Source organism: Urtica dioica, chromosome 12 (assembly GCF_054948205.1).
Source record: "Urtica dioica subsp. dioica isolate 48M chromosome 12, U.dioica_male_clone48M_v1_H2, whole genome shotgun sequence".
Lineage (NCBI taxonomy): Eukaryota > Viridiplantae > Streptophyta > Magnoliopsida > Rosales > Urticaceae > Urtica > Urtica dioica.
Window position 1 is genome coordinate 9,650,814 of NC_142767.1, and position 12,986 is coordinate 9,663,799.

Genomic DNA, 12,986 nt, shown 5'->3' on the forward strand with positions numbered 1-12,986 from the left:
TTGACGGCATGCCAACTCAGTTATTTCTTTAAAATTTTGTAAACATTGGCTATAAAAGAGGAATGCTATTTGGCACGTTTCACGACTTGAAACGATCCACTCACAAGTTGACACGTGACAAAAAGTATTTTGTAATGTGTCAACTTGTGAGTGGATCGTTTCAAGTCGTGAAACGTGCCAAAAAGTATTTTGACACGTGTCAACTTGTGAGTGGATCGTTTCAAGTCGTGAAACGTGCCAAAAAGTATTTTCCATAATATTAAGTTTGAAGTGGGTGTAGTTGGTTACAAAATTCATAAATTAATTTAAGTATTATTATTATAAAAGCCCTTGCTTATTGTATTTGATTAAAAACTTTATAATGGACAAATTTACTTAAAAACTTTTATATACTTATCAATTCGTTTAGACATTATTTTCTCCAATTGGGTCTATTAATTTTTATTGACATTATATTTATTTGGTTAAGACAACACTGAAAATAGACATACACGATGTCTTTTTATATTATTCTTTCAGCAGCAGATAGAAAGTGAATCCGGGGATTCTTTACGAATATCCTGAATTTTGATTCAAATCAATACGAAAGAAAAAATATCGTGACATCTTTTTCTCTTCTCGAAATCAAGGCTTATTTTACACTATAAATAAATAAATATATTGGAGACCCCACAACTCTCTCTCTCTCTCTCTCTCTCTCTCTCTCTCTCTCTCTCTCTAAGTTCGATGACACTCGTTTTTATATCTCGCGTTTCTGTTCCCCTTGGTTTCTCTTCGCCGTCATGAAACACACTCCCCTGCAAAAAATCAAGCGAGCAAAACTATTATTAAATCAAGTTCAAAACCAGAGAGTCAGATAGAACTATAAAAGCTCGCAGATATGAGTGCTGCGTAGGATAACAGCTGCCACCTAAGCGAACCAGTCATTGGGCGTACGATAGCAACAACCAGAACCAGAACCAGAACGAGGAGAGAGACTCACTCGTCGCCGTCCGGTGATGCTCGCCGCACTGTGCGCTCGCCCGAAGCCGTCGTCCAAGACATCCCTGGCCGTCGCGTTCCTCTCTTCCTTCCTCGCGCACGGCTCGGCTCTCCACCACCACCAGTACGGCCGCTTCGTTCCCGCCGCCTCCGCCGTATCGTTCCGACTCCTCACCGATGACCTCCGCCGGAACCACACGGCGGCGTGCCGACTCGGCTCTCCCAGCGCCGCCTCTATCTGGCACGCGATCCTGCCGTCGCCGACGGACCACCGCCGCCTCGCGATTCACTCCGAGCTCTTGAGAGGCGAGGGCTCCTGGAACGCTGCGCTCGACGCCAGGCCGGCACGCTGGCTCCACCGCGCCGATTCCGAGTGGCTTCTCTTCGGCGTCTGCGCTTGCCTCTCTCCGCCGCCGCCGATTTCCGCCGTTGAATCCAACGATGAAGAGATCGTTGAATCTCCGAGTACATCCGCGCTCGAAGGTCCTCTCTCTGATGACGCGAACATCGGCGACTCCGCCGATTACAGGGTTACAGGTGTATAAACATACAAGTAGATTTAATAATTTTTTTTTCTTTTACATAAACGCTGATTCGGACGACTTATATACTCTTTTTTTTTTGGTCAGATATTAAATTAGCGAAGATATAGTTCTTAATTCTCAGTATATTGCAGTATAATATAGGTTACAAGTTTCCTCTGTGATTTTTTTCTTCTTCTTCTTCCTTGAACTGTTTTGGTGATATCATGTATGCATTTGATTATAACGTGTTCGATTAATTTACTGCTTGAGGATTTGAATCAGATGTTCTGTTTTCAGTAGGGTATGCATTTGATTATAACGTGTTCGATTAATATTGCTACGCTGAGACGTGTGAACTATACTATTTGGATACGACATAATATATCCGGATTCAGCAGGAATATTCTTTGTTTGGATGATTTGTTCGGTTTCGGTTTTGGTCATTTGAATCCAAGATGGTAATGATAGCCGGTTATCGTAATTTGATTTCGATAATAAATGCTGTTTGGTTTGCACACAATAGGAGTTCTGGCCGATGGCCGATGTCTATTCAGAGCAATAGCGCACGTGGCACGCTTGAGGAACGGAGAGGAAGCTCCGGACGAGACTCTTCAGAGAGAACTCGCTGATGAATTAAGAGCTCGGGTCGTGGATGAGCTCTTAAAGAGGCGCAAAGAGTCCGAATGGTAACGCCTTTTCGTTTGTTTGTGGATCTGGAATGTAATTAATTAGCTACAATTTAGAATTGGTATGTTCTAAGATTGTGTTTGCTTCTCATTATTGCTTTTAGGTTCATTGAAGGCGATTTCGACGCGTATGTGAAAAACATCCAACAGCCTTACGTTTGGGGTGGAGAGCCCGAGCTACTCATGGCTTCTCATGTCCTAAAGTGAGCTCTTTTTGCCGATATTAAACTGTGAGATTCGATTTGGAATTTTGCCGTGACCTTTGAATGTTTTTCGACAGAACGCCAATCTGGGTGTACATGAGAGAGCGAGGCAGCGGCGACTTGGCAAACATAGCAAAGTACGGCGAAGAAGAGTACACCAAGGAAGATGAGAATCCCATCAACGTCCTGTTTCACGGCTATGGTCACTATGACATCTTGGAAACTCCTCTCAACAAAATTCAACCTTAGAACTGAAAGACACCGCTTTCCTTTTCGTCTTCTTTATCTTTAGAATTACTGTTTGGAATTCACTTCAATAAGTCGGAAACTCGCAATGGAAGAGTTTCATAAACCACATTATCTCATACCGTGTCTGGTTGAAAAGTTTTCTGCAAATGCCCAAGATTCATTGCTCAACCATTGTTGGCTTGTTCAAGATTTTTTTTTACTTTTAGTTTTTGTAGAGATTTGGAATATTGAATTTTAATAAAATTAAGTTCTTGGGTATATTTTTTATTTGTTTCTATTTTTTTTCGATATTTATTTTTTGGGAAGTTTTGTTTCCTCTGCTTTCAATGCCCTTTTATTTCTGTCCATGTCTTCAATGGAGGATTGGGTCCACGTTTTCTTCAGCCATTTGGTGCGTAACAAACAAGTAATGACTTGTGTTCACGTAAATAAATCTAGTTCGGTAATTTATTCTTCAGAATATTAAATAAAAAAGAGAGAATCTATTTCTGCAAAGTGCAAAGTAAAATATATCATTTATATATATATATATATATATATATATATATAATTTTTAAGAAGTAAACTTGGATTTGGTTTGGGGCGTATATTATTATTATTTTTTTTTAATCCTCAAAACTAAGAAAGGACAGATGGGACAATAGAATTGTAGCGTAGTACGTAATAATTTATCGTGAAAATATTTGTGCGCTCGCTTCCTTTTGAGTTTGACACATTCAGCCATAATGAAATAAGTACTTTATAATTGAATAAAATGGTCACCTTTTGTCCCACCAACCCAAACTCGTATATGACTTTTCCTCTCCGTCTTTACCTACATCGGTGAGCTCTGACTATTTTTAGGGGTCAGTAGTCAGTACTGGAAATAAGTGAAGTTAGTTGAGTATCACGAGTTCCTAGTATGTTCATCCATATTTTTCCAAGAATTGCTAGTAATCATGAAAAAGTGATCATTTACAACATAAACAAATATCTATTGTGTTGATTATAATATATACATGTCACTTAATTAAATTACAATTTACCACTGATATTTTATTTTATTAATTGTTTTAAGTCGACTCGTATTCATCCCTTCATTTAGTTAGAGGGGTGCTTATAATTGATCTTATCTTTACATATGAGAGTAAAGGTACTATGTCCAGTAAAAAAAAACACAATTATGATATTTAAGTCTAATTATTTATGTGAAATTCGATGCATAGCGACTATTGTAATATGGAATAACGATAATTGATACATAACTTTGTTAGAGCAGTTCTAACTCACTCCATATTGGAGTGAGTATGACAAAATAAAATTGGGTTTGTTGCAATCCACATTCATTTCTCGCTCCATTATGGAGTTAATGAATAGTTAAACTTCAAATATGAAGTTTTACTATTAATTCAAGTTCATTTTGGAGTGTAATTTTAATAATAAAAATTAATTTATGTAATTACGAATCAACCACATGTACTTATATATTTTATTTGTAATTGAATTGATTTATCACTAAATTGCATTTCATATAATATTAGCTTATGTTAATTTGATATCATGATTAATTTTGAAATGTGATAGAGAATAATTACACAAATAATTCCATTAAAAATATCAATTTTCATTGCGAACAAACTAGAAAATAAATAATATAACACACGTATATATAAAAAAAAAGTAGTATGTTTTATGACATTATTATATAAATTTTGTAAATTATTTTTTTTTATTTATTTAAAATGTTGGAGATGCAAGGTTTTGTTCATAAATAATAGCATTCCCCAATACAGCGAAAGTCGCCTTGCCAAACCTCTACATATTAGATGTCAATTCTTCACTCCCACGTTATTCGAATTGCATTGACATTGAAACTATCATCCGAATTTTCACATAGTTTGTCAAGACGGTTTTCAGCACCTTCAAGACATTTTCTCTTTCAAAGAAGTAAAGGTTGCCCTACGTCTCAGCTTTTCATGGGTTTGAAGAGGATTGTCTCTCCACTTTGTGGAGTCAGATGGAAAACAAGGAGGTCCAGGTTTTGAGAGACATTTCATCTTGTATAGAGTTTGGGTCTAATTTGTCTCATGTATCTAGATTTTTATCTATCTTTCAAGAGTATGGTTTTTTTATTATGGGCGGGCCCTTTGAATCTCCCATCTTTTTTTTAAGACAATTAACTTATTTGATTGGTAGACTTCCTACTATTGATATAATCTGTATTCTTCAACGATATATTATCATTCATACACGGATTCTATTTGGGCTCTCTATATATATATATATATATATATATATATATATATATATATATAGATATATATATGAAATCTCTCGTTTTGATATATAATCAATCTTTGGTAAATTTTCAGTAAATAGCTACGAGATTTTATTAACAAAGCAAAAAATACATTAATAGTTGTAAATATTCGTTAATAATAGTAAATAACTATTAGACTATAAGAGCATAAATGAAATGCTAAAAACGTCCAAATAATTTCACATTATCATAATGACTATTTACCTAAAATTTATAAAAAAAAAATGAGACTATTTAATAAATCTTCAATTTTTTGTGACTTCATTATTTAATTAATTATTTTCATTTTCCACAAACGTATGCATATGTGACCACTATTTATTCACAAAAGGACATTTCGTCCACTTTTTTTTAGCACTCTGTCCATTTTTTGTTACCCATGCCAATAATCATATGAGGAATTAAATAAACGTGAAGTTCTAAAACACAAATTTGATTTTTCTTGCTCGTCAAAAACTCTAATTTCGTATTCTTTTTGTTTGACCTAATGTTTTTCTTTGTTCCAATTAAAAAAAAAAATTATTTACTTCTTACTCGTCAACATTCAAAGGGGAACACCAACAAGTTACAGCATAAAATAAGAATAAGGGTTCTATAGCTAAGTAAAAAACTTAAATTTTGCAAATAATCAAAGTTTTGTTTATTTCACACTAACTCAAATCAACGAGGACCTAATATCCAAAATACCTTTCATTAAAGATTTCATAACAAAAAAAAAAAAAAAAAAAAAAAAAATTCATTGATTGAGTTGAGCATAACCACGTTTAATGATCTTTCATTCTTTAATTCTCTCTCTCTCTCTCTCTCTCTCTCTCTCTCTCTCTCTCTCTCTCTCTATTAACGATGATGAGTTTGTCACTCTGCACTTATTTTTACTTTTCACTATGGCTCTCGAAGGCGGCGTCATAGTTTTTCATATTTATTCAAACTGCGTGTGTCTAAGCACAAATAAACACAAAATATATCGAAATAAACAATAATTAAAGATTAGTAGCAGCAAAAAAAACGAGAAAAAAAGTGTAGATACGATTGCATATTAATAATAATGAACTAATATTAATAAATATTAACAAAAATTTACATCAATTGATTATACAAGATTAAGAAGTGTAGATAATAAATAAGAATAAATGAAACTCAGATCTAATCTAAAAGATATTTAACAAAAATCAAACAAATAAAAATCGACCAAATCATCACAATCTCCACCACAAACCCTAAAGAATCTAATCTAAAACATATTGAAAAAAAAATCAAACAAATAAGTTGAGAAATACTTAAGTCGTACCAGGAGATAAAGCCGGAGCGAGAAGATTGTAGGAGTAGATGCGGGGTTGGAAACTGGAGGAGAAGTGGTGGGAATCTTCACTGGAGCAGGAGTAGTCGCTGGAGGTGGAGACTACGCACGCGGTGACCTAGTCGGTTATTGTGGCACGAAAATGAACAATGATTTAAAATTTCAGGCGGTTCGATCCAAGGCCGGACCAAGTGACGTCTGCACCCGAGCCATATGTGGGAACTCGAATGTCTTGTGTTGTCGTTCTTCCGTTCAAAGGCATTCTTTGAGGAGAGAAAGGGGTGAGTTGAGGGTGTGACTGTGCATCTTATGATCTGTCTATGTACCTGAGCACAACAAGTTCAATTCATAATGTAGTTCAATGCGAGTGTGTTCGCTATGTGAGGCGCGGAGCTTGAAAGGTGTGCTCGACATAAGAAACAGAGCGCGGAGAAGTCCTCGTCGATATTTCAAGACTCTAGAATCGAGTGACCCGAGAGAGAATATGTATTTTCTCTTGGAGGTAGGGAGATTCTAAGTAGAGAATTATTTCAAAACTCTAGGAGAGAGTAATCTTGAGGAAGAATGAATGCGTCTTTGACCCTCTTTGGGGATGGGTATTTATAGTGGATGTGGAGGCCTAGAAGGGCATCTGGACGCACCTCATGGAGCGCGCCACAGATTTGGGGTGCGTGACGCCCTTGGGGCGCGCGCGACCGCGCACTGGCGCACCATTTTGCGCGCCTGTTTTTTTGGGGCGTGCGCGCAGTGCGTCTTTGAGGAGCAGGTGGCACGGCACGTTGAGGGGTAAGCACAACGCACCATGCCCCTCGCGTGCCATAATTTCATCGTGCAGTGCTCGAGTGAGCTCCGCTTCGTGTGTGAGCTTGGGTTTAGACTTCTGGGCCGTTTTGTACGGGCCTTAGCCTTCGTGGGCCTTGAAGGGCTTTTTTGGAATTTGGAATTCGACGCAAGTCGCAATGAATTCAATGTTTCGCATGAAACTCTTGTTTTCAAATTCATGGGATTTGAGCCCATATAATTTTCTTGGCTACACAACCAACAACATAGTGGTGAGCACTCGTGCCATAAACCACATGGAATAAGGCCATCGGTTCTATTTTTGGCCGTAGCAACAACATATTTTTACCCCCAAAAAATATGAGGTTTAAATACCTTATGGTTATATCACAACGAGGTGGCATACAAGCCAAATCCGAAGGCGCCATCGGATCAACAAAATTGTAGTCTCCATGTCTACAAAATAACACATAAAAACTATTAAGTTCTCGTGAATATTTCAATTTCAGAAAATAAACAAACCGACTCCAAGAACCGAGGATGCAATCTGTCTAAACAAAAAAAACGCTTAAGATTGTTAGCCATATTGATAATAATAGGAGGAAAAATAACTAGATGAATGGCAAAAAAAATTATCAAAAGGGGGAACGTCGAGGCTCGTTAGATGATTTTATTAAAGTGTTATTGCTCTCCTACTGGGTGCTGCAAACATGAACAACCACCTCCCATGATACAAACAACGACGTACGAGATGAACAATGCACTAACTTGTTCAATTATGGCAAACTTGAACTTATACCAGAAAACTACCCCCAATACCGAGAGAATTGAGGGAAAAGAAAGAAATATTTTTGTGCATGGTTGCTAAAGCCTTTCAGCCATGTGCTTGACTCATTGCTCTCTCGTTTTCTCTGCCTAGAATGAGAAAACACCCAGCCTTATATAGGCCTATTTTCTAAATCTTTTTTGGCACAAAATCGCTGCCCCTTAATGCAAATTACACGTCCTAAATGTGTAAAAACGTTCAGCCATCATGCCCATTAGTGTATAGTTGTTACCAGCCCATAATGCCATTAGTGTATGGTAATATCAGCTCATTAGTCCACTTAACAACCCAATTAATACATATAAAATGTTTTTAATTAATGAAGGAAAATAAATAGGTCCAAAAAATTAGACCACAACACATACAAACTGTTCATAATTGTTGATGTTTTTCAACACACTTTGAGCATTAATTTCTCATTTATCTTAGCTCTTATTTAGGCAGATAAATAACTGATTTTATATCTCTCGCAACGAGGAAATAAAAATATTAGTGGACTCCACTCGAATATTTGCCACATATCAACCAATAATATTAAATACTCTTTAATATCATTAAACTCACAAATTTCTAACCGTTGGATCGTATTTGAATGAGAGAAATGAATACAATATTTTTATATTAGTTGTAACTATGCGAATTGCCTCAAACACCCCAACCTAAATTTAATCTGACCGTAAAATTATCAAAAGATTAATAGTAACGATCGAATACAAAATTGAGTGGTTATACTTTCTGTTAACCAAGTGCTAAAGAACAGGTTGATTACAAGAGCTAATAGATATATTAAAAAATATATATATTGTAGACGAACTAAGGAGGGACCAACAATCATGTGAATTTAGAGGGGTGGGAAAATGAATAAATACGGTTCAAGGAGACGTCGTGTGAGGATCCATATTGTCCGCATATTGCCGAGAAAGGTCGAAAATCAACGGCTACGGCTACGGAGAGGCTCATTAGGGGAGGCAAGACCAAGGTTTAAAATACCGTTTAACTTACCACAGCTTCAATTTTACTAGTTTACCTCTCACTGCCCATTGTATACTGTAGTATCTAACGTAAGTATACCCCGAGGCAATACACAAATAAATAAATTAATATGAATGATATATGCAATATTTGCTAAAATCATTTCTATATTTATGGAATTTACAAAAGTAAAGATATTTGGGGAATATGCCCAAACCTGTACCGTGGGCTTGCAGGCTACCGGTACCCACGTAGGATCCGCGTGGAAAATGCGGTATTCGAATCCTTGGTGAGACTGAGTCAATATTGGTGCCGCAACAAATTTTTAGAACTTCTAAGATGTGATTGATCAACAAAAGGTGGCTCTAGAAAGATGATTGGACAACCAAATCCCGGGTTCGATAAATGATATTCATCAAGAAGAGTACCAATTGGACGCTCAACTAGAATCAACAAAGTTGGGGTTGTGGCTTAGAAACATCGCCTAGAAAAACAGGGTCTTTACCGAGTCAGAAATGAACAAAAATGTGATAGGGCAGGACATAATCGAGGGCCAATTATGGCCTCTTGAATTTATGGCTTCCATGCCAAATCTTTTTTCAAAATGCAGGGACATAGTGGCAAGCCAATGATGTAATTTTGTGTTGCAATATCTCGTATAAGTACTATAGCTAATTATGCTCTCAGGATCTCTTTGTACCAGAGCGCTACATGAGTAGTACACGAGTAGAAGATGTTGGGTTGTGGAGCTTAATCATTAATGGTACCACTATGAAGACTTTATGACGATTATATCATGGATCGAGTGTATTTTGAAAGGTTTGCATCAATTAGCCCTAGATATTTCTCTAGATATACTTCGTGTGTCGATGTTCTTTGTAGAGCGCTTATAGAACAATGTGATTCCACGATGGATAAGACTTGCTATAAAAAGTTTCCACAGTGGTCTTTTTTCATCGTGGTAAATTTACACGACATAAAGGTTTCCGTTGTGGAAAGTTGTTTCCACGAGATTCAATCTTCTTCTGTCGTGGAAACGTAAAGTTTTCATCATAGTTCTCCATAAACTATTGAATTTCGCGTCACAACAAAGTTTCCTCGATGGGATTCTCTTGCGTCGTGGGAAATTAGCGTGAAATGATCTTTTTGACGTGGAAAAACTCAATTTTGTTGCGGCGAATGTTAGTCATCGTCGCGACGGAAATCAGTTTAATCGTGGTGAAGCATACACAATGGTTCATGCATAATGACCTAGATTGCTCTGAATTTATTCTAACAAGCCAAATACCTCACTCAGAGAGGGAGACATTCCATACTTGATTTTTAAGTTTTCCATTTTTAGATTTTTGGACCAGTTCGGAAGAAGAAGAAGAAGAAGAATAAGATTCAAGAGATCAATCTTTCCACATCATTTCATAGTTTTCCTCTCTTCTTTTTCCTTTTTATTTTACTTTGTTGAACTTGTTCCTTATTTGAATTTCTTGAATCATCTTGTTTACACATCTTTTGAACTGTCATGGGGAATTATTTGATCTTTTTTCCTTTGATTATCGTGTAATGACTATTTGTATGAGCTAAACTTGATTTTGGGTCTACGATGTGGCTAAGGTTGAATTATGGCCGGTGGGTTTTAATTTAATCCATTGATATTTGTTATCTCTTGTTTGGTTGATTAGTTTAAGCTGTATTCAATGCCTTTTTTTGTTTGATAACCATTAGAATGATTTTGGATTGTTTTGAGATCGGAAAGTGATATAAAAAAAAATCGTGCTCTTGCTTGAGCCGACATGTATCAATCTAGAGTTAGGGATAACATTTTGTGTAGTCTTTTACACTCTTGTGTGCACTGCTTGTAGTTGTTCAAATAGGAACTGAGACCGAGAGAGATTAGCGACTGCAATTACATGAGTGTGACTAGTAAAGTTATAAGTAAACTTAGTGATTTGTGTTAGAAACCCCCAACCGTTAGTGTTTAATTATTAGAACAAAACCTATTTTATAAACTTACCTTTGTGTTTGTTTCTTGAATTAGCCAATTGTCTGTTGAAATAGTCATTTATTATACCACTCTCACAAACACTTTGGATTCAATTCAAAATTCTAGCTGAAGGAATTCGCTAGTAACCACCTAGTCCTCGTGAGTTCAACAACCTTGCTAAAAATCTATAAAACTCGAGCGACACATACGCTTGCATACAATAAGATCAGAGGGTGGACCACCTCGGGCTGGTAGAGTGGTCAGCAAATTATCGAACAAGTTAAGACTGGTGAAATATGATAGGTGCGTGTCGTGCGTAGAAAACTCCTATCATCCCAACTAATCCGAGCATGATCTTGAGTAGTTTTGAGGTTTTTCGTGTGTTTTGAAGGTTTTCAGCTCAAAAGTGGGATTTCTATGATACTCTGGGCAAATCTGTACCAATCGAGGCATTCGGGATAAAAAACGAGTAAAAAACGAATGAGTCAAGAAGACATCCAAACCTCGCGCCGCGACCCTCATAGTGCGCGCCGCGAGGTCTGGAAATCATCCCGGACAATCTCCAAGCAGTTTGCGCATTCCGAGAGGATATGGAAGTGCTGACCTCGCGCAGCGACCTCCAGACCGCGCACCGCGAAGTCGGAGAACTTTAGCGCCGGAAATCCCCGAGCGTCAAGCGCGGAACGCGACCTCCCGAGAAGATCTACCTCGCGCTGCGACCTAGCTACCGCGCACCGCGAGGTGCGCGAAACCAAAAGAGGAAACGCGTTTTTTGGGTCAATCTGAGCCGTCGGATCAAGTCTTATTACCTAGTCTACTCTGAAAATTAAAGGAAACACAAGAATTTTGACCTAAGCCTATTTACACTTCTCAACCTCTTGTTTAAGGATCTTAGCACTTTTTTTTTTATTGTTTTCACTTAGTGTTTGGGAGAGATAGAGAAAAAGAGCAGAGTCGTTCTTCATCAATTCACGCCAATTACAGTTTTATTCTTCTCTTTTACTCTTGAACTCCCGTATTTTAATTTACAATTGAGTATTTAATTATGGTTTCTTCTTCTTCCTATTCTTTTATTTTATTTTTGTTTTCTCGCTACGCAATGAACTAATTCCATTAAGGACTATGGCGTAGCGGGTTTAAGATTCGGTTATGGATAGATTTAATATATTGAAGTTCAATTTTCATTCTCTACTACTTTGCTTAATTCAAATCCATTTTTAATGCTTGATCGAGATTAGCTACCTTGTTCATGATTTTATACTTCAACTTGATGCTTGAGAAAGATTAGGTTGTTAGCGTTTTGGTTTGAATTACTATGATGCATGCCTAGGCTAGAGATAGTTAGGTTGCCATAGAATCGTGTGAATTCTCTTGATATGAATGCATGTTGTTGTTAGGGATTGAGATCGAGAGAAGATTTTCCTAATTTTGACATAGGTTGTTAGATGCTCGAGAGAGATTTAGCAATATTATTTCTGTGAATATGGTTAGCAAAGAGTAGTGAGTTGTTTATTGATTGTGCGTCAAATTCATGTATCCAAACCATTGAATAAACCCGTGAAGCCTTGGTCCTTAGCCTCTCTTTCTGCTTACAACTTTTATTTGAGTATTTTGTTAATTATTTGCGTTAGAACTTCTCAATAATTTGTGACATCTTTCCATCTCATCTTTAGTTCAATTCGTGCTAGTTGATTTGTTTGTTAATTAAGCTTGTTCCTCGTGGGATCGACACTCGTACTTAATTCACTATATTACTTGAGCGACACGTGCACTTGCGCGCATAAAAATCGCAACAAGTTTTTGGCGCCGTTGCTGGGGGAGCAAGTTTTTAATTGCAATTCAATTAACTAGATTTCAATTTGAACATTCTTTTATTCTTTGTGTCTCACCTGTTTTTGCATTGTCTTTCTCCTTTGAAGGTTGATGCGAAAAGACGGTGATTCAAGTCTCCTTCCGATAGATTCCGAAATCGAGAAAACATGCAAGAGAAATCGAAAGGAAAAGAAGAAAAACTTAGACGAGGAAGACATTGAAGAAGAAACCATGGCCAACGAAGAGAGACCACTCCTCGACTATGTGCTACCCACCACTCAAGGGTATCGACCGGCCATTGTCAATCCGACCATCGGAGTGAACCAAAGCTTCGAGATCAAGACGGGGACGATCAACATGATCCAGCAAAACCAATTCT

The 12,986-nt window shown here is 37.1% G+C and overlaps 1 protein-coding gene across 1 annotated transcript; it reads left to right on the forward strand.

Moving 5' to 3' along the window:
• Positions 1 to 695: 695 nt before the first annotated feature.
• LOC149378991 (OVARIAN TUMOR DOMAIN-containing deubiquitinating enzyme 4-like) lies at positions 696 to 2,903 on the forward strand. Its single transcript, XM_089602387.1, has 4 exons — positions 696 to 1,518; positions 2,029 to 2,191; positions 2,296 to 2,394; positions 2,472 to 2,903. The coding sequence occupies exons 1-4, from the start codon at positions 999 to 1,001 to the stop codon at positions 2,641 to 2,643; spliced, it is 954 nt and encodes a 317-aa protein (XP_089458513.1). The 5' UTR covers positions 696 to 998; the 3' UTR covers positions 2,644 to 2,903.
• Positions 2,904 to 12,986: the final 10,083 nt, after the last annotated feature.

Excerpts from the sequence above, each read along its gene's own strand:
- LOC149378991 (XM_089602387.1), top strand. The coding sequence starts at position 999 with ATGCTCGCCGCACTGTGCGCTCGCCCGAAGCCGTCGTCCAAGACATCC. Across the intron at positions 2,192-2,295 it reads AGGCGCAAAGAGTCCGAATG|GTTCATTGAAGGCGATTTCG; the intron begins GTAACGCCTTTT and ends TATTGCTTTTAG. Across the intron at positions 2,395-2,471 it reads ATGGCTTCTCATGTCCTAAA|AACGCCAATCTGGGTGTACA; the intron begins GTGAGCTCTTTT and ends GTTTTTCGACAG.